The sequence below is a fragment of the Saccostrea cucullata genome, unplaced genomic scaffold, assembly GCF_032062105.1.
Source record: "Saccostrea cucullata isolate Sc308-1 unplaced genomic scaffold, CSIRO_AGI_Scuc_v1 ctg1135, whole genome shotgun sequence".
Classification (NCBI taxonomy): Eukaryota; Metazoa; Mollusca; class Bivalvia; order Ostreida; family Ostreidae; genus Saccostrea; species Saccostrea cuccullata.
In genome coordinates, this window is record NW_026924282.1 from 12516 (window position 1) to 38303 (window position 25788).

Below are 25788 nucleotides of genomic sequence, written 5' to 3' on the forward strand. Positions count from 1 at the left end.
ATACAGGCAAAAATATCAGTATTGAAGATCAAATTAAAAGAAAACTAAACAATAAAACACATTTATGTTTATTTCTTATTAAAATACAGCATAAGTAGTTACTTTTCATAACTAGTCAAAATATATTTATTACCAGTAATGAGTTCCAATTTTAAGCTAAAAAGGGGAGGTAATCCATATTTGCAAAAACTGTCAAATATTCATTTTTGAGGATTTTTATCTATCAAAAATTTCTAAAACCCCCACAGCTAATCTAAAAGGGCATGGTGGTTTCATAGACACTATATTCTAAAGCAAATAAAATAATAAAAACATTTTTGTGCAAATGATTATTAATTTCCCAAAATAACTGATGAATTTTGTACAAAAAATGGTAATTTCACCCTTTTCGTCACAGTCCAATATATGCCATATATGTTGGCATGTAAAAAATAAATAGAATTTCAAAACCATTTTTTTTATATTACCAATTTCAAATACAATTAAATTAATTACTTTTTATAATTAATCCAAATATTACCACGTCCAGTAGTAGTTTTTAATTTTAAGCTGAAAAGGGGAGATAATCCATGTCGAGAAAAACTGAAATTTTCAATTTTAAAAGGATTTACAGCTAAATTCAGCTATATGATAAAAAAATTAAAGAAAAAATACAATACTGCCAAACAGAAAGACTGCACTTACTTCATAGACATCATACCTTATGGCAAAAAATAATAAACATTTTTGGGCAAATGATTATTAATTTCCAAAATTCATTGAAGAGTTTCATACAAAAAATGGAAATTCACTTTTTCGTCATGGTCGAATAAATGACATGTATATATTCATGCATGTTAAAACAAAAATAGCATTACTAAATAATTTAAATTTCTTTATAGTTCCAAATACAACACAATTATTTATTTTCATTAATCAAATTATATCTATGTACAGTATTATTTCTAATTTCAAGCTGAAAAGGGGAGATAATTCATGTTGACAAAAACCAACAAAATATCAATTTTTCAGGATTTCAGTTATCAAGAAAATAATATACCGGTATATCTATGATTTAAAAAATAGCCAAACAAAAATGCTGAGTACGTTTCATAGATACCATACCCTATCAAAAATTTAAAAAAAATCATTTGCACAAAAATCATTGTGATTAATAATTTCACCAAAAAAAGAAGTAGCATCATCTTTTGTCAGAGTCAAATATATACACCATGTACACACGCCAATACATGTTTACATGTAAGAATATCAGTTTACATTTCAAAATAAATTACTTTACATTTCCAAATTCAAATACAACACAAATTATTTTTTCATTAATGAACAGCAAAATGTTGTAAAAAACATTTGAAAATATTAATCATATTAATATTGATTACTAGATACATTTATTATATAAACATTGTATTTGTAAACACAATTTTAAAAGTTTTACATCTTTGTAAGGTGCAGTACATGCCAAACAGAATATCACTAATCTCCCCTGCTTCTCTTCTGTAGTAAGTGACTGTCCTTTGTTTATTAGCCTCTTCTAAAAGCACTTAAGATCCTTGGGAAGAGAATCACTGCTTGATTAACATTATCCAAAGTACCGTCACGGAATCCACTGAACTCTAATCTATGCTTTTTGACAGCTTTAAATATTTTATTTTCCATTATTCCTAAAATAATAATTACAATATACATGTACATGTATTTATCATTCATCAATTTAGAACTCTTTAGTTTATGCCACATTATTATTAAGGTACTAAATGGTCATTTTGATTTTATAAGTTTATAAAATGCAGTAATTTCATTAAAAATCTGTAAGAATCCAAAGTGCGATGGTGACGCCAAAGCCCGATGGTCTCGCCAAACCCCGATGGTCTGCGCCAAACCCCGATGGTTTGTTGTCATCACGGACGCCAAAGTCCGATGGTCACGCCAAAGTGCGACGGCTCGTTTCCTATGAGACACGTTGCGCTAAAGTGCGATGGTCTGACACGCCAAAGTCCAGTCTACGCGAAAGTTTAAAATTTTTACAGGACAAAATGTCTGGTAAAAACAAAATTTTGACCAGACCGAACAATTTCTTACCAGACCGACTTTTTTTCCCTTTAAAATCCATAAATCATTATTATACTTTAGATTAAGAGGGTGGGTGGGATGGGGTTAATTTTCACTGTGAAATTTAACCTTAAATAAATACAGAGTGAAATAGGAAAGTTAACTATTTATAATTTTCCTTTGCAAAAGATGTCTATTTATATAATTGCATGCATTTTTTTCTTCATATTTGACTTATACAACATACACTGTATCAAAGATTTTCTTAAATTTAAGATGCACTTTCAATGCATATTTATTTTTCCTGAAACAATTCATTATGGTTACTCAAGTCAATAATCATTTGAAAATAATTTCCCAACCGAATCTACGTATAAGCTATCTAAATATTTTCCCAACCAAATTTACGTATGAGCTATCTAAAGATCTCTAATCCTTGACAGAGGAAATTCGAATTAGAATAAAAACGATCATGACAGGGTTGTAATACATAAAAATTAATCAGGTATTACTACAAAATTGGTCAAATAAAGGATATTTGTGGGGAATTTGACCATGTGTACCTCTTAATTTAGATTTATTTGGCCTTATTTTTTATCGGACATTTGGTCCTGTATACTAAAATTTTTTACCGACCCGACCTAAATTTTACCGGTAAAAACCGACGGTCCGGTGACTTTCGCATAGACTGAAAGTCCGATGGTTCGAAGAAACAAAATAATTCGACGTCAATCCTTGACGCCCTTTTCATGCATTCAAATGCTCATTTCCGAATTTATTCTTGCAGACGCTTTTATTCATTTTGCGTATTGCTGACATGTTTCAGAGATATTAGGATTAATCCTCGCACACCACACAACTGATTAGGATCAGTCCTTTTAAATTGCTTTGATATAGGGTTAGTCCTCACACACTAGTCAAGTTATTAGGGTTTAGTATCGCACCCACCAAAGATATCTAGATACCTATAAAGCTGTTAGTCCTACTCACTTTTCTACCGATTAGGGTTAGTTTTGCAACTATTCGAGAGATAATGATTAATTTTCGCATAATGAAGAATGTAAATACTTATTTAAAACCTTGGCATGGTGTGGCTTTGTAGTTTGGAGCAATAGTACTATGACGTCATATACGTTAATTGTTTCTCCGCACCATCGCACTTTGGCGTGTCAGACCATCGGGGTTTGGCGCAGACCATCGGACTTTGGCGTGACCATCGGACTTTGGAGTCCCATCGCACTTTGGAGTCCTACAAATCTAAAATGGTTGCATGACATATATTCTCCCACCTTTGGAGTCTTATTAGTTGGTGGTGTTCAATGGTGTTTCCTTGCCGTCTGTAATAAATAGTGTAACCTTTTCCTTCAAAACCATGATGCAGCCCATCGTGTACATTCTGTGAAATTATTAATTAAAAATGGGGTATACATGTAATTCATTTCAACAAAAATAATACTAATTTATGAAATACAGTGAAACAAAAGTTATAACAAAGTCACCGGAACCTATGAAATTACTTTGCTACATCTGTTACTCCTTATATCAATATAAGGAATTTGTTAAATTTATATAGCTGGGGATCTAAAATAACTTCGCTATATCCATGAATTCGCTATATCCATGTTCGTAGTAAATGAGTTTTGCTGTATGTGAAATATCTTTTCTACTAGTGTATTTTTCATCATTTGCAATATGTCTCCGGTTTTAACTTTAGTAAAATTTAAACAGCATTATAAACTTGAAGCCACACTACTTAGGCTTCTTCCAATGACTTCCATATCAGTACAATATTAATCATGGCTTTGCTGTTCTAGGGAAGATTCTCCCCTATATATTGCAATGTGAAACTTTGATCCCCATTGTGGCCCCATCCTACCCAAAGGGGGGTTTAACTTAACCAATTTATTTATACACTACATCATCAGAGAATGCTTCCATATCATCACTTTGCTGTTCTTGAGATTTTAAAAGATTGTTACTTAAACCATTCCAAGTTTTCTATCTATTTTTTAAGATCCATGTGCGCCTTGGTTATGAATCCCAATGAGAAAAGACCTCTTTTTTTCATTCAAAAGTCATGACCAAGGTTAAAGTTTTTGAAAAATTTTACATGTCCAGTCGGGTGTCAAATCTGAAATCTGTTTCAATCTGTTTGCCTGTGACAAAATTTGTGCATCTCAGGCGGTTGAGCAACAGTTATTTTAAACACTGCCTTAACCATACTTGTCAATCATACTTTTTCATGCTTCATTGCACACAGGGGAGTGCAGAGTTACTTAAACAGGTCTGACAGTATCTGACGTCAGCTTAAATTTGCATGTAAATTGGCTATCAGTTTACAGTTTTCTTTACATAGTTTAAGACAGCAGTACAAGGTGCACAATTTTCATTTAAACCCTCAATCAAATATCAAAAGTAGGACATGCAAACCTCACAAGATTTGTACGGTACGTATTGGAGGCAACTACAGTGGAACCTCATTTATCCGGACGCTTTGGTTCCTAGTCAATTTGTCCAGATATGTGAAGGATCCAGATACCTGAATTACCATTTAAACAAGACAAAATAACGTTAAAAATTTCCGTTTTGATGAAAAAGCCTCCGGATACTGAAGCATCCGGATATCTGGCGTCCAGATATCTGAAGGTCCACTTTATTTATCATCTAAAACTACAATTTTAAATGTGAGCATTGAGCAGTGTGTTTGAAAAAATAATCTTTCAATTTTGGCTGTATAAAGTAAAAAGAAACTTTCTTGTTCTTGGTGATGAAGTAAATAAAGTATGTTATTATCTGATTGAATAATTTTCTTCTCTCTGATTGACTGAGAACCAACTATGTTAGAAAAATGCTACGTTGCATTGACCTGCACGTGACGTTCCAGGTCAATACAAGGAGTTATTGCAGGTCAATATAAGGAATTATTGACCTGTTCAATTTTTTCTGTTACAACGTGTTCTTGTTGAAAGTTCTTGTTACTTTCCATTAAAGCAAAGAAACAGTCTTGTAGGAGTTTGCTATCATTTAATCATATAATAAAACAGTTATTGCTGTTTTTTGCAGTCAATACGATGATTTATCCACCTTCGAAGTACTATATTCACTTCGCCCTTCGGGCTCAGTGAATATTGTACTCCTCAGGTGTCTAAATCATCGTATTGCATGCATGACCTTAAAAACAGCAATAATTGTATACAGTAAACCGACAAAAACTGTGTGTAGCTTTTGATTTGTATTAACAAATAGTAGACTGTCATGCTTGAGGACTCATTCAGTTAATTTGGAGAATGCTAGAGACAAAAACATTGTGCTGAAAATTGCCTTCCATTAACGGTATACATGGTATAGTGTACACGAGCTTTTGAGAAAATGGAAATTCGTCTTTTGCTTAATTAAAAGTATTCAACAGCTGCAATACTACAATTTAAGTATCTATGATTTGAGGTTATTTTTAAGACTCATAATACATTGTCATATAGGACTTGTAAAATACATTTGACTGCATATAAAAAGCTTTACCAAGCTATTTTGAATAGATTAATAGCAAGTGCAGCGAGGGTCGCAAAGCGATGCACGTAACTGCGAGCTCTAATGACAATGCCTGTGCAAAGAGAAAATTTGGAATACTGCAAATTCATTTCGTAGAATTTTTTATCGCAGTAATTTAGACCCACATGCAATGCTTTGATTCGTACACAAACTCTAAAGCAACGTTCTCGTGAGAATAACAACAAAAGATAAACGAATAATAATTTTGTCTTGATTTAATTAAGATAGAAAGACAGTCATTAACTGATTGAAATCAGCCTTGTTCAGGCTTCGGTTTGGTAAAGCAACATACAAACGACGTCATATGACATCAGAGTCTAATACGCACCAAATGTCATGTGCGGATTTACATGTCCAATCTAAATGAATATGGATAAGAATCTGCGCTCGCCTTAACGGTCGCACCGTCAACATATTAAAGCTACATAGCTATTTCAAGCTACAAAATTAATTATCTTAATCAAGACATTTTTCTGGATCTGATCTTACCTGGTGAAATGTAACTGTCCAAATGTGACATTTTCCCTCTCCAAGTCGAGTATGCTGAAAAATCGGACTGCCACCCCTCTCTGAGAGTTTACTCTTGCACTCTGGTGGATTACCGTAGAAGTTTAACTTCCGAGATCGATCACAATGGTGTCAGTAGGCGAGTAGCATTTCGGGAAAGCGTCAACATGGTCAATAATGGATATACTGATCAACACGACACATGCCTACTTTCGCCCCAAAAACTATGCCTAATCTGTTCTTGTAAAATCCTTCCAACCAATTTATGTCACTTCACACATATTTTTGCAATATACATCACAGGATGCATCAAAATAACTTTGCAGCGTACAGCTAACCATGGAGCCTGCCATTATTTTTACTAGCGCCACCTATGTAAACTTGCAAAGGGAGATAACTCTTTTGAAGAATCTTAACAAATTCTCGATTTTAAACACCTTGTATCTTTTCAATACTTCGTTTGCACAAAAATGTTAAAGTAAATTTTTATTAAGCCTTCCATTTTCACTTTAATCATGATGTATTAAGTTTTTGTACATCTTCTTGGGTTTTAAAGATATTCTTTCCTGAAATAGGCATCATTTGCACACTATCTATACAAAATTACACCTCAAGTACTTTATCCCTGGCTATATGAAAAAAGAAGAATTATAACGAAATCAACTGTTTATATTCATTTTAGACCCAAATGAATATATTAAACCCAATTTTTATGAATTTGAAGATTATCGATGAATCACCTTTTCTGTACTATCTGCATGATTTTTACACGGAGCCGTACTTAAAGATTTTCTAAAAGGGAGTATAGTAATGAAGGCTTAAATATTGTCCGAGTACAGGCATAAGTTCTTTATTCTTTGAAAAGAAAAATGATCGGGTTTGTTCTTCATTATGAGATATAAGCGATAAATTTAATTTTTTTAAAGGTGACCACGCCATTGCAAATAGCGATATCGGATCTTGAACGCACCACTGTTAAGAAGCGGAAGGAAAACCCTTCGCAAGCAAAGCAAGATTTATACTGATACAAGATTAAGCGCTGCATGCAGTATATATGTTATTTTTACAAAGGTAAATCTTTACATATTTCGACTTTATCATTTTACATGTTTAGCCCTGAACAGATATGAAAGAAAAACAAAATAAAGAAAACGAAACAGGAAACAATTATCAAATATTATGCTATTGTGGATTTTGGAGTAAGAATCGAAACCGAAAGTAAGAATTTTTTAATTCCAGAGGGTATTGATTTGATGGAAGTTTTGCATCCCCAGGTTATCTGACAGAGTTCATTTAAAGAGAAAATAAATGGGTAATGAAACATTTATTGATGTTAAATCTCTACTTTAAAAAATCTAAGAGTGTTGAATGTTTTTTCTTTATTTGCATACTACACCTGTACTACATGTACATATCTCATTTGGGCATTTCTTTTGGCATTACGTAAGCTTCTGAGCTATCCATTATTTGTTCTTTCCTTACAATTGCGTTCATTGGCCGTCTTCCTGGATCTTGATTAGTTGAAAAAAAAACATGTTCATAACAACGGGTTACTAGCTATAAGCAGGATATACCTGATTAAACCGCCGTGCAGTCAAATTGCAGTAGGCGGAGCTATATGTGGTTACTACACTTCTCTATTTCGTCTACATGTATTTATATAGCCAAAGTCAAAAAAATCTAACCTAATATAGTCACAAGACACTCTTCTACAAAACAAGAAGTATATTTTAATTAATCGTTCAGGTTATCTGACATTTTAATAGGGTCAACAACATAATAAAATCTACTTGTAAGGTGTTGCTACTACGCCGAACAGAAAAACGGTACGGAACAGAAAACAGAATAGATTATTTTAGATTAAATTATTATTAAAGCCGCTTGATCCGAAACAGGCACATATTATCTTACACAATAAAAGTACGTCATTACATAGATAAGATATAAAAATAAATTATAAGATTGGTTTAATAGTTTATTACACAATCCTTACGTGGAAATCATAGATCAAAAACCTTATTGACAAACAGAAGTTCTGACAGGAAGTTAAGATCTGTTGAGAAGTCACCTTTGAAAAATAATAAACTTATCGCTTTTATCTTATTATGAAGATAATTCAAACCCGACTATTTTTTTCCAAAAGTTGAAGTCTATCACGGGATATATAATCCATAGTAACTTTTATATCAATATGCGTATTTAAAGAATGGAGGAAAATCAGATATGATTGCGCCCATGAGAAAAGGGTCCTTATGACATTTTCACTAAAACAGAGAAATAACGTCATAAAGACGTGACGTTGCAAATCGACGGCGAGTGTCAACGCAGATTTTTTTTTTTTTTTTTTACCACGTGTTTACGTTTTTGACACTAACTTTTGTCGTAGGTCTGAATATTGATAATAGTCTCTTATTGAGCTGTCAGTCTCTTATTCAGCTGACAGCTCAGTGACCTAGAAACGAATTTGAAAGAGGGAATTAAACTACCTGAAAAGAATTTGACAAGCTTAAAAAAAAAGGACAATTGTTTCATTCGGAAGGGGGCATAAGTTCCAACTCCAACATCTTTCAGTACTATTTTTTTTACACTGGTTATTTACTTCAATAATTACATTAACAAAACGCATGGGGGTTTCAGTGAACATTTCTATTGTAAAAAGGTTATGTCTTGAAAAAAAAGGGCGGCAAATATTTGATATCTAGATGAACCATGGTATAATGTAAAATGTAAAAAAAATATTCTTAAGATTGCCATCAGAGCTAACCTTTCCGTTAAGTTCAGATAGTCGCCCGCGTGATGCAGTAGTTAGAGCGTCTGCTCTTGAGTCGCAAAGTATGGAGTTGATCCTTACGTGGCTGTTTCAAATTCCCACGTTGAGATCGGTCCTTCAGATGAGACCGTATAAACCGAAGTCCCTTGTCGCAGTAGGTGCTGGCACGAAAAAAGCTCAATGACCCTAAGTGCCGAGTATAAGACAAAATTTGCAGCTCTCCAGCGGCAAGCGGTGGCCGGCATCTCAATGTGAATAAAACATTCTCCTCTAGAGGTACGTTTAACAACATGCAATCAATCAATCTGGCAAGCTCGGATAAACACCTCTAATGTAGTACTTGAGTAGTTGTTAAAACTTTGTACAAAATAGAGTCGTTTCCTACATGATAAAATTCTGGATAAATGAGGATGGTAAACTTTTCTGTGGTAAAGAGGGTGTTGCAGTTCTTTTGTCATTTTCCCTAAATGTAAAGCAGATTAAAAGAAGAATTTTATGTTAAAGAAACTAATATTAATTTTTCTCAAATGCAAAAGTGTATAAAGCAAAATGAGGAACAAAATTTGGAAGTTGCTTATTGACTTCCAATTTGCCATATAAAACGAAGTTCCGCTTTTCGTTCCGTTTTCCAACTATACGTATTTCGTGTTTCTATGCTTCATTTGATTTAACTCCGCCCATCAACCAATCATCTTTTAAAAAGGTTGTCCAACTGAAAAGGACATTGCTTAACGCCTATCAGAATGAAGAGCGTAAAGAAGTAGTTAAATGAGAACAGCAATTACATGTTGTTTTACATCCGTCTGGAGAATTTTAACTCATTTGGAGAAGCATCCACTTGTCGGTAGAGGGCTGCAAATTTTAACATATGCTCAATACTGAGGGTTATTGAGCAGTAAGGGATCTTTTTTGTGCCAACGCCTATTGCGACACGAGACTGATTTATACAGACTGGTCTCCACGTCCCGCAGTGGATTCGAATCCGCAACGTAAGGATCGACACCTTAATCTGCGACTCTAAAGCAGACGGTCTATTTACTCCGCCACGCGTGCGACAAGCAATATTGCAAGTTTCGGGTACATTTTATTTTCCTCTTAGGAAAATATTGCAATTCAATTTTCTTTGTTGTTGGTTTTTTTAAAATTTGAATGATTTTTTTAAAAGGCATTGCTCAAAATTCTCATAAATTGTTAAATTTCAAAAGCATTTTTTTTTGTTTTTTTCACAGAGACCTTTCAGAATTCTCATAAATTGTTAATTTTTAAAACTTTTGTTTTGAATAAGCGTAATTCAATAAGTACAAGTCATCTTTGGCTGTTTGGAATTGACTATTAAGAATCTGAGTAGTACCATGAAAACGTATTTTCCAGCTGGTGCAAAGTAAATCAGACTATAGCTATATATAGCTGATTTAGCTGATTTAAGTCCTCTTCAAGAACACATATGACATAATCCAGATGTTCCCATCGGTAGCAAGTCAATTTTCTTCAAAATTACTTTAATTCGGGCTTTGTTTTTATCAATAATTTCTTACATTTAAATGGAAAGTTTTACAGTTTTGATTTCATTCAATATAACATGAAGGCAAATGCAAACTATGTTGAATTATCAGAATATGCAGGACTAAGGAGAGCAATTAGAAAGAGACTACTGTAGTATCCTGTTTTAAGGATTATAAAATAAAGCCAATTCTTAGACCACTGTTTCCATCCAGTCTTGGAATTTTCTTAAAGAGTAAAAATGTTAATGTTATCATTAAGAATAAAAAGTGCAATATAACTTCAGTTATAAAATGGAGTGCAAAATGGGTAAGAATTTAGTGAATAATACTGGGAAAAATGTTTTGAGCTACCTTTCAAAACACCCAAGAATCAAAACGTCAATGGTAACAATTCCAAATCTACATAGAATAATTCCTACTAAATGCGATCTTTTCAAATGAAGACTTATTGATTCAACATTATGTTCCTCCTGTGAGAAAGATATTGAAACTATTGATCACCATTTTGTTGAATGTTCCGTTGTAAAAGAAGTTTGGTTAGAGATTGAGGAATGGATCTTGCAAAAAATGAACAGGTCTGTTTTTTGGATGGGCAATCAATTTTATTTGGTAAACAGAAACTCCTGCAAGTATAGAAAATCTACTAATTCCGATTATAAAACTATATATTTTTGCAAGTAAGTATGCCAAAACTATAAAATTAAACACTGAGGCTTTGAAAAATGTTATAACGTAAAGAATTAGAGTAGTGAAAATTATTTTGTTAAAAAATTGTAAATATGATGAATTTGAAAGACACTTGCAGGAAATAGTAGAAAAAAAAATAAAAAAAAAATCTTACCGTAAATTATCCTATAAAGTTTGTGCCCCCTCATCTTTTTCTCTCTCTCTTTCTCCTCTCTTCCTCATTCTCTCTCTCTCTCTCTCTCTCTACATTAACTTTCACGCTAGTTTTGTTATTACCTCTTTTTTGCTCTATGTCAAACTGTCCTGTACATTCATTTACATATATACGTTTGTTTGTATTTGTGTAATAAACTCTTTAATAGAAGAAAAACACTATTGTTTAAAGTTACAAAAATTAAATTCAAAGAAGGTTTTCAAAATTACCACATAGCTGTTTTAGAAATTCCTTATAAAAAAGTCTCGTAAATTATTATTTTTTTTCTAAGCTAAATAGTGACTTCAAAGTCCTCAAATAACTGTGTTCATAGTTTCAGATATGTTCTCTTATATTATAACTATGATTTCTAATAGAAATGAGCCATGCATAGTACGAGTGGTCGGTAGAAACTATTCCTGCTAAACTATCCCATTTTCTAGAACCACCTTTAACACCTGAGTGTTAAACAGTGGTAAGTGTTCCTATGTAATTTACAAACCCCTGTCACACCGGGGCTGCGTCCTCACGGCGACTGCATTGCGTCCTCAAAAAATGCAAAACGCCGAGGTGATCGCAATAGAGTCTCCTACAGCACCGTGACAACGTGGCGAGATCTCCACTGAACGCCGTTGGGTCGAGTAGGGTCTCGGTCTCCTAGAACGCCAGGGGACGGCGATCACTTTGGGCATGCACAAAGTACGCGCCGTGTGATCGCGGTCTGATAACAACGCATTAGAAACGTTGTATGATCGCCGTAGCAGAGCGGTGAGATCTCCAACAACGTAGTGGGAGCTCCGTAGGAACGCCGTGAAGACGCACATGATCGCGGCACGAACGCAGTGATAGAGGACTTCGCTTCCACGGAGACCTCACCGTCCTCACGGAGATGTCGCGGAGTCCTAGGAGATATCATTGCGTTTCTATCGCGTTTTTACGACGCCTCTAATGATATTTATCGTCTTGTGATTTTTTCGACTGCGATTACACGGCGACAGCACGGAGTTGTCACTGCGATCATTGCGCTTCCATGGCGTTTCTACAGCGTCCGTTGGCGATCACAACGCGCTTTCGCGGCGTTGTTAGAGTGTTGTCAACCAGCTAACAAAACAAAAGCAATGGGATCATATTTTGATCAGCAATATTTCCAACGTATTTGCTGCACTAGGGGCATTTAAGTGTAAAAATGGAAGAGAAAATTACAACAGAACTTATTCTGTTGTTTCACTTATTTTTTGTAGAAAACTTTTCAGTGTGTTTACTGGTATTTTTTTTACATTCATAATAAAATCAAAGAAAATCTAACAACACATCTGAACCGATGAAATTGAAAAAAGGAGTTTAATCATAAAACTATTAAATTCTAATAATTTAGTACTTAATTATTTAAATACAGAATTTTTAATTAATCAGAATATTTCTAGGCATGATTAGAAGTCTTTTCATCGTGTTACTTGTATATTTAAACAAAAATGTTTTACAATCCTTCTGAATTTATATCAATGAGTATAGAACACATTGTGAACGTATTGTGAACGCAGCAAGCTCAGTGAGAACGCCGTGAACACGAGGTGAAAACTCCTAACGCGCCGTGAAAACTCCGCGGAAGCGCAGTCAATCGACGAGAGATCTCGTGGGAAAGCAGTAGAACTCCGTGAGATCGCCGTAGAATCGCATCCGTCGCCGTAGGGACGCCGTGACATCTTCATATTGTGAAAATTTTACAGAAATTTGTGCAATTTTCATGCGATTCCACGGCGATTTTTTAAATTAAACAACGCCGTAAAGACTCCGTGTGAATGCAGCTTGGTTTGACAGGGCCTTAAAGTATATAATACGTCAATTGTCTTTATGAATGATAAATTTTATACTACATTCTTTTAATTTTTCAAGAGCTATTTCACAGGCGATCAAATATTTGGTTTAGATATATGTGTTTACTCTTCCTTAATTAGATGACTGAATTGGATGGATATACCATTCCCGTATTTTCTGTGAATGAATGCCCTGATGATGAATTCAGCTGGCAGAAAGCATCAAAAAGACTGAACTGCAGTAGCGACAGTTCCCTGAAGTACAGATATCACTGTGTTTCAAATACACAAAGAACTTCATTGGTCGAGTTCTGCTATGATGCTACTAGACCACTTGTTCAAAAAGGTATCTTCTTCAATTATCAACACTTAAATTAAGAATAATTTTAGCCTTTTTTAATCGTAAGTCGTTATGATTGATTGATTTTATGTTGTTAAAAGTCCCTCTCGAGATTTTTTCACTCATATGGAGACACCAACACTTGCCGGTTGAGAGCCATTGAGCAGTGAGGGATCTCTTTTGTGCTAGCATCTACTGCGACATGGGACCTCAGTTTATTCGGTCTCATCCGATAGACCGTTCTCCACATCCCACATTGTTGTCACACTCGTGTCGCAGTAGAAGATGTCAGTAAATGATGTCTCACTGCTCAATAGCCTTGAGTGTCAAGTATATAGTGTACGTCAAAATTTACAGCTCTCCACCGCATAGTGGTGTACGTAGTGTCTCCATACGAGTTAAAATTTCTTGAGAGGGACCTTAAAACAAATCATTATACCTCTACTGTAATTACACTATATAAAATCAATACCATAAAACTGTCTATTTCCCCGAGAAGAGACAATTTCCCTCATCTGAAGACTACTCCCTGGAAAATCAGAGCTACTCCCGGGGACTACTCCCTCATGAATATTTATTAGTAATTTTAACCAATCAAAGTTTTCAGTGGGCGCTCTGTTCAAGGAATCTCGAGGCTGTGACGTCATGTTATTAGCAATTTAACCATTTCGACATGCGATGTCAAAATCATACTTGAATACTAGCAAAATGAAGACAACAAAAATTCTACAAAATGTCAGTGAAAATACTTTTAAAAAATACTTTAATTGTTTTAGGACACGATATATTAATTACAATTAGTTAAACCGCATGCATGTGTAATTATGCCTCTACAGTGATTTTTTTAAATGTCGGAATATCTGGTAAAAAAAAATTAAATCGCCTATGATTGTTTCGGTATAATAAAACAGTTATGGAATGGGAACTCGGGAAATAGCAAATTTATGGTTCCCCTCGGCAGGAAACTATTTCCCTCGGCGCCTTCGCCGCCTCGGGAAATAGTCCCCTCCCTCGGGGAACCATAAATTTGCTATTTCCCTCGTATCCATTCCATAACTGTATACAAATATATGAGGCCAGTATATTTCACTATAGAAGGAAAGCTAATGTATATTATGTTGCTGATAAAAAAATGCTTGTCGCACGTATATCATTACAGCTGTAGATATATATATATATATATATATATATATATATATATATATATATATATATATATATATATATATATATATATATAACACAATTTACAACAACTCTTAAACTAAAATAACTGCCCTAAGTGAAGAAATATTAATATAGAAAGCACAAAGAAATTCACTTTTACATGGATACCCACTTCCACCTTAGCCCGGGGTTGAACTCTCGACCTTCGGAATCTGTCTCCTAGCAGTGCAGGAACAGCGCGCTAGACCGCTCGGCTATCTAGGCAAGTAAAAAAAACTTGCTTTCGATGCCGATGGAATTCTCGCGGCGCTGCCCTACACTACACGGTCATTAAGAATAGAAGTGAGATACAGTTATTTGGACATTAGTTTTAACAGAGGATTGTTACCAATACATGTTGTAATGAAATTAATTATTATTTATAAAGCACAATTTACAACTCTTAAACTAACATAACTGCCCTAAGTGAAGAAATATTAATATAGAAAGCACAAAGAAATTCACATTATATGGGTACCCACTCCTGCCCCAGCCCGGGGTTAAACGCTCGACCTACGGAATCTGTCTTATAAATAATTAACTGCCAAGAATTTAACTTATCAACGTATTCTTGGACTGGTACAAAATCAGGATGTCGCAGACAAGAACCAAATCAGTAGCGGAAAATACTGGAATAGAAAAGATTTTAGAAGAAATATCCGGAAAATTATCAATTTTTTGTAGTAAGTGCGATAACTTTACTACTTCATTACTAACTATGGAGCAGCAAACTCTTGAATACAAAAAAAAAAAAAAATGACCTTTTGCCCTTACATAAAGAACTGTTAGAGAACAATGAAAATAGAGAAATTAATTCTGAGGAATTTCCTTATACAAGTGTGCAGGAATTATTTCAAGAATGGAGCGATCTTAATATTGAAAAAGATGCTTACAAAAAGAGAAACCAAATGTTATGATTATGCCCCCCTTCGAAGAAGGGAGGGCATATTGCTTTGCTGTTGTCTGTCGGTCTGTCGGTCCACTTAGTTTCTGTTCATTTTCTTCGCAACCGTTGCACATACTGAAATGAAATTTAGTATACAGATATATCACATGAATATCTAGGTCACTTTCTGTTTTGGGTACAATCGTGCCATTTTTGACAGAGTTTTGCCCCTTGGACTTAGAAAAAATTCAATTATTTGCAGTTTCCGTTCATTTTCTTTACAACCGTTGGACATACTTAAATGAAATTTAGTATACAGATATATCACATGAATATCTAAGTCAAGTTCTGTTTTGGTTACGATCGCACCATTTTTCACAGAGTTATGCCCCTTGGACTTAGAAAAATTTCAATTATTTGCAGTTTCCGTTCATTTTCTTTGCAACCGTTGCACATACTGAAATGAAATTTTGTATACAGATATATCACATTAATATCTAGGTCAAGTTCTGGTTTAGGTATGATTGCACCATTTTTGACAGAGTTATGCCCCTTGGACTTAGAAAAATTCCAATTATTTGCAGTTTCCGTTCATTTTCTTCACAACCGTTGCACATGCTGAGATGAAATTTAGTATACAGATTTATCAGATGAATATCAAGGTCAAGTTATGTTTTGGGTACAATCGTGCCATTTTTGACAGAGTTTTGCCCCTTGGACTTGGAAAAATTCCATTTTGGGGGGCATAAGTGTTTTACAAACATCTCTTGCTATGGTACAAACTTTTAAACCAGAGAAAGCAAGCCTATTGGAATGCCTATTGGAATGCCATAAAAAGCGAAAATTTAGCCGACACCTATGAGGAATGGAAAAACTGTGAAAATGTTATTTTTCCTAGAAAATTCCGAGTTAGGGAAATAACAACAGAACCAAGTGAAGAAACCAAAATCCGAATCAGCCTGGCACTTCAAAGATTTGAAGCAGAAATTACACTACTTCGCCTTAGAATTCCGAAATACAAAAACAACTATGATATACAATTAATCACTCTTTATGAGGTCAACATGGTGAAATGATGACCCGAGACCTGACCCACGAGGTGACCTGACCTGACCGAGGCCCACGGCCGAGGTCAGGTCAGGTCATCGAGTGGGTCAGGTCAAGGGGCATCATTTCACCATGCTGACCTCATAAAGGGTGATCAATTGTTTTATTATACCGACAATAATGATAATGAAAAATTTGAACACATGAAACATTTTATTTCAACAGTTTCAACAGAATAATGCATATTCTGAAATATCAATTTTAGCAACAATAACTTCAAATTTGATTGTTCAATTGAAATGCGAAAAACACATCTTACAACCGTTAACGATTACAAAAGTCCAGTAAAGAACTTTACATTATCTTTACTTTTGTTGTTCCTTTCCTACATAATAGTGAATATGCACTTGTCCGACTTTCTAAATACTGGACCACAAGAGTTTTGAGGCATTTTGTCAACTTTAACATTCTCTTTTTCTTCTGGAACAAACAAATCTGAACTATTTTCATCAACCAGGACTTCAGAAAGCAATTTTTCGGTACTGACAGTCTCAAATTCACAGTAATTTAAATCCAAGAGCTGAGTTTCTGAAGTATCGGTACTAGAATGTGTTGGAACTACTGGGTTTTCTAGCCCTAGCTTTGGTGATGGATAAACCACAGATGATAAAACATCAAACATTTCTTGCTTTTTGGATTCACTTACACATGTTGAATAGCTTTTTATCGAGGTTTCCGACTTATGTCCACTTACAGACATGATATGTCTAGCTTCTATCCCACGCTGATCCAAACTAGTAATACACGTGGCACGTATGCAGTGGTTTGTATACAGAGTTTAGAGTTCAGCTTTCATAGAAATTGTTTTCATAAAATTTCCCAAAGTGTTATGACCTACTGGAGAATTATCATACCAAACAGCATCCGAATCTTTGATATGGCGCTTCGGTCTCTGCCAAAAACTTTCACAATTTGGATTCAGCTTTGCAAGGTATTTCTCCAGGCTAGACACAGGGCACTTCTCATCACCTACATGAACATATTAACATGAAAAAATTGTAAAGCAGTTGAATTCAGGAAGATTATGATCTAAAATTAGTTAATACTGAAGTTTACATGAATTTTATTTTAAATGATTGTAATTGAAGTATTATTACCTGGTATTTCATATATTCTTGCTGAAGATGCATCATAGTCATTAACATCACTTCCTCTGTGATTTTTGGTTTCATACTGAGCGACATTTAAATAATATCTCCTTCCTTGGCCATCTGTCCTCAAAACAAAATCAGTTTTCTTCATACTTCTCAAATTTTCCCTTCCTCTTCTACATGTGTAGAACATCACATCAAGAAAAACTTTATACTGCAACCCCTGCGGACTCTTTCCGGTTAGGACGCCGCTGCTATACAATGTTGCCATGTCAGCATCGCTGATAACTTCCTTGTGCTGAGTGGTTCCCTTTCCAGTTCGTTTGATGTTTGTCAAAACTGCCTTGAACATTTCGTTTGATAGACGAAAATCTGGGTCATTAATAATGTCATAGTTAATTTTTTGGAAAAATCTCTGCAAACCAAACCTGATGCTGATCATGGAAGATCTACTATACAATTCACCATCTTTTCTTCTGAGTTCAGCGTAAAAGTTGATCAGAATTTCAGCAATTTCACCTTTTGTTTTTTGCAGTACGTTGTCCACTATCAGTCCCTTTTCAGTGCAGTATGTAATGAAAATTCGTTTCGCTGAATCTATACATTGTTTTGTGTTAGAACTATCGCGGTTCTCTAGGATCGCTTGTAGTTCCTCACTACTCAAAGTTGCAAATCTTGATTCACCAGCCATCGTTTTCGTAAACAGACGACAAATCACACATTGGAAATGACGTAGTACACAATGTTATAGTCTATATCTTATTTCTAACGAATAACATAAAGTTAATGAGTTATAGTCTTTATCTAAAAACAGTAAAGTAAACATGGTAAACGTGAAGAAATAACGAAGCGGTAATATGTTCCGCCATTTTTTTTTTATGCACAGGTCAGGTTCTGCGGTCAATAATATTAATGACCGGTCAATACCTCATACTCCTGCAACAATCAAGTCATAAATGGTCATGTGACACAAGAATGGGTCATAAGCTAATTTTATTGTTTCCTCATCAACCAATCAGATTCTTTCATTCTAATTGGAGGTATAATAAAAATACTTACGCCATTATGCTGGAGGAATTAAACAAAAGAAGTAGTGGCAACGTTTGTAAAAAGCTGAATCAATGGAGTAATATTGAATAATGATGTAACTCGGGTAGAGGAAAAATCTTAGAAGATATTGGAATAAAAATCTGCATGGTTGAAACAATATGAAATCAACTATGGGAAAGGGCAAACAAAGCCTAAAAAAATGAAAAGAGCACCGGTAATAACAGTAAAGATTTTATTTAATTTGGACTGCAGCATTCTGTTTATATATGTATATATAATTCGGCATCGAAAGCAAGTTTTTTGACTTGCCTAGATAGCCGAGCGGTCTAGCGCGCTGTTCCTGCACTGCTAGGAGACAGATTCCGAAGGTCGAGAGTTCAACCCGGGCTGGGGCGGAAGTGGGTATCCATGTAAAAGTGAATTTCTTTGTGCTTTATATATTAATATTTCTTCACTTTGGGCAGTTATGTTAGTTTAAGAGTTGTTGTAAAGTGTGCTTTATAAATAATAATTAATTTCATTACAACATGTATTGGTAACAATCCTCTGTTAAAACTAATGTCCAAATAACTGTATCTCACTTCTATTCTCAATGACCGTTTAGTGTAGGGCAGCGAAGCGAGAAAGCCATCGGCATCGAAAGCAAGTTTTTTGACTTGCCTAGATAGCTGGGGCGGAAGTGGGTATCCATGTAAAAGTGAATTTCTTTTTCCTATATATATATATATATATATATATATATATATATATATATATATATATATATATATATATATATATATATAGTTAATTCTCGATAAACCGCCACCTTTTGTAATTTACAAATCAAGGCGGTATAACGAATTTGGCGATGAATTGAATTTCCCATCTTCTGGAAAACATGAAGTAGAGTACCGTTCTTAGAAATACCATTTAGCGTTTCTATTCTTATCATTACGTACATGTATATAAAAATATATTTCTGATTGAAAATACTTCGAGAAATTTTTTAATGTATAATTTCGCTAAAACAATATGTGCAGTTATGAAATAAAGACAAGTACATGGGTGTGCATTTAAATCTGCAGTTCTGCTATTGAAAAAAAAACACACGGGGTCGATCGGCATGATATATTGCCGATAGTAAGTAAAATGAATTTTTGAATAAATGTATTGTTTATGGCATCATTGTTAATTAAACACTCACAATTTATACCGTAGAATTATTTTTTCAGCAAACTTTGTATTGTTTAAAGCAGTGATCATCTACATAATAAAGTTATTGGCGTACTTTAACAACAACCGCTTTCGTGGCAAAGCCGTGACAAAATGCTTCATTCTCTTTCAATGGGAGGCTGGGAATTTTTGTCTTTACTGGAAATCGGAAAATAAGTTTGTTCTGTGCAACTCCAGTTACTGTGTGTGATACTGTTAGAAATTTTGACAACTCAACTGCCTTCTCCAATCCTTTCCTTCAACATGAGCTGTCCTGATAGTTTTTAATAAGGTGACCGTCTTATTCTGTTGCTTCACCTCTCCATTAGCATGCAGCCAATAAGATGTCTTATGTTTCATGGGTGATGTATTCCTGTAGAAATGTCTCAAATTCTGCTGATGGAAATTAATTGTTCTCTGCTGTCACTCGTCAGACGGTCAGGAATGCCTTAACGATCAAATGTTTTCACCAGATCTTGGCTGATCCTGTGTTCTTCCAAATAGATGTTTTAAAAAAGGCTGTAAAAGCCCACATACACCAATACAAGTACTGATTTTCATTAAATCGATTGCTGTAGCTTGCCATGGAACATCTTGAAGCACTTTACTGCGTCAAGGTTTAGGTGACGATGGATCTCCAACTACTTGACAAGCGTAACATTTATTGCAAACATGTTCGAAATCACTGTCAAATTACCACCATATTTTCTCTATCAGTTGTTTCGTTTAAGTAATTACCTTGTGTCCCTCATAAGGAGCGGTTAATACTTTCTCTCTATCAAACTTGTTAGAATCACAATATGTGTACCTCTGAGGATCACTTTTCGTATACTGCAGAGTTCGTTTTGACAACTTTATGTAGCTTTCCTCACACTCAGTGATTCTGTCCTGTATCTAGTTTGTAAAGCTTCTTTAATTCTGTATGCGTCAAGATCTCTAGCAGACACTTTCTCCACACCCTGAATCATCAACATTCTGGTTACTGCTTGCAGAGCTACGAATCTTATGAAATACGATATTTGACTTGGTGAAGGTGTAATTGCTTTAAAGATACACAGGCGAGAGTTTACTGTGAACTGGAAAAAGTTGAAGTCTCAGAACCCATCGTTGAATGCTAGAATGGGTTTGATTTCTTACTGTAGATGAACCGTAGAAGCCTATTTGATGTGGTCTGTTAGCAAATCAAATTAGCATCAGACCAAATACATCTAAAAGCATTAATATGCCCAAACCAGTGTTATTGCCTCTTTTCCGGTCAGTAAGGAACTTTCCTCGACATCTTTCAAGGTTTTCTTTGCAAATTAAAATATACGTATAGAACTTTCCCTTTTGTATCTGTACTAGCACTGCACCAAGCCCCACTGGCTGGCATCTGCTATCACTTGAGTTCTTGCTTAATTTCTCAAATGAAACTTGTTTTCAGCTACCTGAATGTTTCTTGTTTTTCAAAGCCTCCAGTAAATGGTTGAGTTTTCCTCGTCAAAATTCGCAACGGTTCTGACACTGAACTTTCCACAAATTAAACCGTTATATAACCAGTCAAAGGAAATTCTGAAATCTGATGCAGTTGTTGGCGGACTATAATTTTTATTATAGCTTTCATTTTCTCTCTGGTTGGGTCGATTCCTTCGACAAATAAGATGTGTCCCATATATTATAGTTTTAGGAAATTTTACATGCATGGGCATGTAAAGTGATGTCGTCCGACATGTTTCTAACTCCGTCACATTCTTGGAGTGCCTATTGGATGTTGTGCTGATATATTTCATGTGCAGAAGTAACACCAAAACAAAGTCTTTTATAACGAAATTGTCAAAGGTAAATAACAAAAGTGGTGATGTCAAAATTTCTTCAGCAAGCTCTAATTTATGAAAACCTTCTTAAGGTCCAAATTGCTGAAAATACAACTTTCATTTAGCTCGTACACAGTCTCACCAATGGTAGGTATTAGATGTTATGCTCTTATTATGGCCTTATTAGCTTACTTCTTGTCAACGCATTAACGAATATTTCCTGACGACTTAGGTGTAACAACAATAGGGCTGACCCAAGATGATGGACCGTCGACTGGCTTATTGACTTCCATATCCTGTAGGTCTTAAATTTCGCTTAAATCTTCTTCATTTTGGAATTTTTGTGATAATGATAAACAGTATACCATACAAAACAAATTTAATCATTTATCTGACGTCGGCCTGAAACGTTAGGATAAAGTCATTATTTCAAGAATAAGAATCGGACATTTAAAGTTCACCCATTTATATTTACTGAACTTGTGACTGTACAATTACTATAAACCATATACTTTTAGAATGTCTGATTTGACGCCTATTCGAAATAAACTTTTTAATGGTACGCAAACAATGCATTGCCTTTTCACAAATGTCCTTATACAATTTTACAATACTTGCAAAAAGCTGATTTTTACAAAAAATAAATTAAATATATATATTTTATTACAATGTTTATACTTTTCAATTTAACTGTTTTATTTTAATATTAAATTCCAAGTCCGTCGGACGGAACGTAAAACGGCGCCCTGTATCAGGGATTACAAGCCCCCTGGCAGGTTATACATCGTTTCTCTGGTTTTCGAAAAAGAGTAGGCTCATTGGGGACCGCCGGAGAAACCCAAAAAACTTTAAAAACCGTTCATACAGTAAATTCATACTGAAATACGGCTGAACTATTGCAAACTCGTCGGAAAGCACAACAATCATCAATCATCTCCCTCATAACGAATAGCACCCTCCTGACTTATATTATTGTGCCACATGTGTAAATCAACTTAAATTTCCTCAGCTTTCAAACACCTTTAAAGTACTTCTCATACTTGTAAAATCTAGAGTACTGTTATCAATGAGCTCTCTAAATGGTACCCCCGCCTCCCATATGAGTATAATGGCAGTGTCAATGTTTTGCTGTGGGATACCCAAAATATGTGTCGGATCAAAAAGAAAATAGGTGGTGCACAATGTGAATATGTAATAAAGATTCTATTAAAGTTTCATCAAAATTTAATTTAGTGGTATGAGTTGCGGACAAGAAATGATATCCCAAAGCGTAACAGACGGACGGACGGACGTACATATTGAATATATTTTCACACGGGGGGTATAAATGTTCTGTCTTTTGCCTTGGATAACAATGATTTCTGCAATCACTAATTAATTTTCCACAGCAAAATCTGCAATAAATTAAGGATATGGAGAAAACGAAGAGTATTCAATATCGAAGTCAATAAAACAATACAAAATAGGAGCAGAGCAAACACTGACCTCAAAATATCAGAGGTGGGGTCAGGTGCCATGGAGGAGTGAACATCCCTTTCCGACCGGTCACACCAGCTGTGTGCTCCTTTTCATGATCGGGAAATAAGGGAAAAATCCGTCGTCAATTCAATGTATAGATAATGGACTAACAATTAGTATGAAAAACGTCAGTCATCATTTAACTCAATAATAAATTGCATTGCTGACAAAGTCATTGTATCGAGTATAGAACTTACGAAATGATGACTATAAACGAGACTGATAATTTTGTTTCATCAACTTGTTTGTCAATGTTCATATCGCTTTTGCGTATCGAATCAACTGACATATATAAACTCGGTTTGTAAGTGATGAAGATATATCGCTACATAAGTAAGGAAGTTGACGATAGAAAAGTTAAAGTCATCACGTTTATCATAGAGCTATCATATCATAAAACCTCCTATTGTGTTCAGAGGTTTTGAACTTCCGTACGGATGACATTTCTTAATAGTCTGATCTTTGTGAAGTACATCTCTGACCTTTTTTCCTTTTTAGCTCCTCCTATAGCCATAGGTCAATACCATTACATCTGACACCAAAGTCAACGATCATGAAACTATCCTGTACTCCCCAAATACCTGTGGTGATCTGGCTGTTGACACGAAATTTTTAACCCAGGTCTGGACATGTTGCCCCAGTTTGCCACATCTATAATAAGATATACTTAAGGAATCACTGTCTAGTTTTGAGAGTATGCCAGGGCATCAACAATAGTGGGAAACATGGGATAATTTGCATAACGGGCGAAGCCCGTTATGCTAAAATTATCCCATGTTCCCCACTATTGTTGATGTCCCTGGCATACTCTCAAAACTAGACAGTGATTCCTTATATTTCCATTTCATTGTGAAATAAAATTGTAGACTTAGACATTAAGAATGTAGACTAATCCATTTAAATTACACGAGGACTTATGTGCTAATTTCACACTGACGTCAAACACAAAGGCAGCCGCACGAGATTTACATGCATATATGGCCTCTTTAGCGTCAGACACAGAGACAGATGCGCACGAGATTTGCATGCGTATTAGGCCTCCTTAGCTGCTGACCTATCGACCTGCCTAATTTACATTCCGGCAGAATTATCAGGAAATCAACTCTGCCTACTTTCAAAGGGTTATTATAGAGAAAAAAATTAGAAATGGAAATATTTGTGTATTGTTCGTGTGTATCTTCAATGATTATAGATAGTAGATATGTATTTCTTTTTTTTCTCCGGTCAATAAAGGGATTGCTAACTTGCTATTTCATCTGGTTTTAAGGAATCTTGACATTTTTAATGAATATAAAGTAACTTACCACTTACCAGAGTGGTAATCAGGGGCGAATCCAGTGAATTTGAAAGGGGGGAGTTTGGGGTCAGGATAGGGCCCATAGCCACAATCCAAAAATGATTGATTATATCTTATGTATTTTGGGCACAAAAGGAGGAGGGGCTTGCCCCCTAAAAATCCGCCAGTGGTATTTAACAAAAACTTTTTAAGATTTCAGTGTGTGGCGATATATTTGAAAAACTAACAAACGAAAGGTATACTTAACTGAAATATATTTAAAAATTTTGTTTACAAAGGAAACTGTATGGAATTGGCTCAGAGCACTACATTGAATCAGTATGCGTGCAATCAATCATTCCGCTTTGGATGTCCTCAGACTTACTACTACAGCGACGTGTCTTTTAAATGTAAGCTTCGCATTTTTATGTCGTTTCTGAAAGTTAGTTTTCTTGCAATAAGATCAAAATAATTATTTCTGTATATGAAATTTTAAATTTTTAAAATCTTTTGATGAATCATCATTATACTTTATTTACTATATAAAATAATGCAATTGGTGTTATTTTTGCAGATCCTTTTTGCACCTTGATTGAAACATCGAAGAAATGTTATATTGCAGAATCAGGCTGTTTAGTACAGTAAGAAAAATTGTTTTAAAAATATATTTTCCATTAGTAAGAAATATCGTTTAGCTTATCTATAATCTTTTGTTTTAAATGTTTCTGTGTATTGTATATGCTTAGTAATATTTAAAAGCGTTTTCTCCACGAATCAATGCTGTTGTACAATTTGTATATTGTAAAAAACAGTAATTATAAATTTTATACTTCATCATGAAGTTTCTTTTATTACATTCAAAAAATAATTCTAGGTCACAGTTGTCAACTCACCCCAACAGTGTTGAAATTGACCAGGATGCAGTCATCGCTTTATCTAGCATTTGTGGATTTCTGTTATTATTTCTATTACTTGCTGTTATCCTGGTATTTTGTCGAAAGAAGATTTCAAAATATTTCACAGGTTAGTATACTTCTTTTTCAACTGTTATAGTCAGAATGTTATAAAGACCATTGTCATAGTATTAATTTTGAAGCTAGGAACTCCTTGAGCATACATTTACATTTCTAAATTATGGAACATCCTCATTCATTAAGTTAAACAAAATCTTAGTAAGTTATTAATACTTTCATTCAAATAAAGATTGGCTTGATTTTTATAATATAGATTGAAAATTGAATATTTTCATTAAGTAC

General features: G+C 34.5%; 2 protein-coding genes and 1 long non-coding RNA gene across 3 annotated transcripts; 1 reads left to right on the forward strand and 2 right to left on the reverse strand.

Moving 5' to 3' along the window:
- Positions 1-1121: 1121 nt before the first annotated feature.
- LOC134266128 (uncharacterized) lies at positions 1122-6867 on the reverse strand. Its single transcript, XR_009991896.1, has 3 exons — positions 6088-6867; positions 3339-3445; positions 1122-1661 (listed from the first exon to the last, which is right to left on the reverse strand). It is a non-coding gene; the product is annotated as an uncharacterized LOC134266128 (long non-coding RNA).
- Positions 6868-7354: 487 nt separating this feature from the next.
- LOC134266133 (uncharacterized) lies at positions 7355-25177 on the forward strand. Its single transcript, XM_062748378.1, has 4 exons — positions 7355-7379; positions 13213-13417; positions 24832-24942; positions 25107-25177. Exons 1-4 carry the CDS (start codon positions 7359-7361, stop codon positions 25175-25177), a joined length of 408 nt encoding a protein of 135 aa, XP_062604362.1. The 5' UTR covers positions 7355-7358.
- Positions 16983-18406, reverse strand: LOC134266129 (uncharacterized protein KIAA1958 homolog). The gene is made up of 2 exons (XM_062748376.1): positions 17708-18406; positions 16983-17579 (listed from the first exon to the last, which is right to left on the reverse strand). The coding sequence occupies exons 1-2, from the start codon at positions 18390-18392 to the stop codon at positions 17389-17391; spliced, it is 876 nt and encodes a 291-aa protein (XP_062604360.1). The 5' UTR covers positions 18393-18406; the 3' UTR covers positions 16983-17388.
- Positions 25178-25788: the final 611 nt, after the last annotated feature.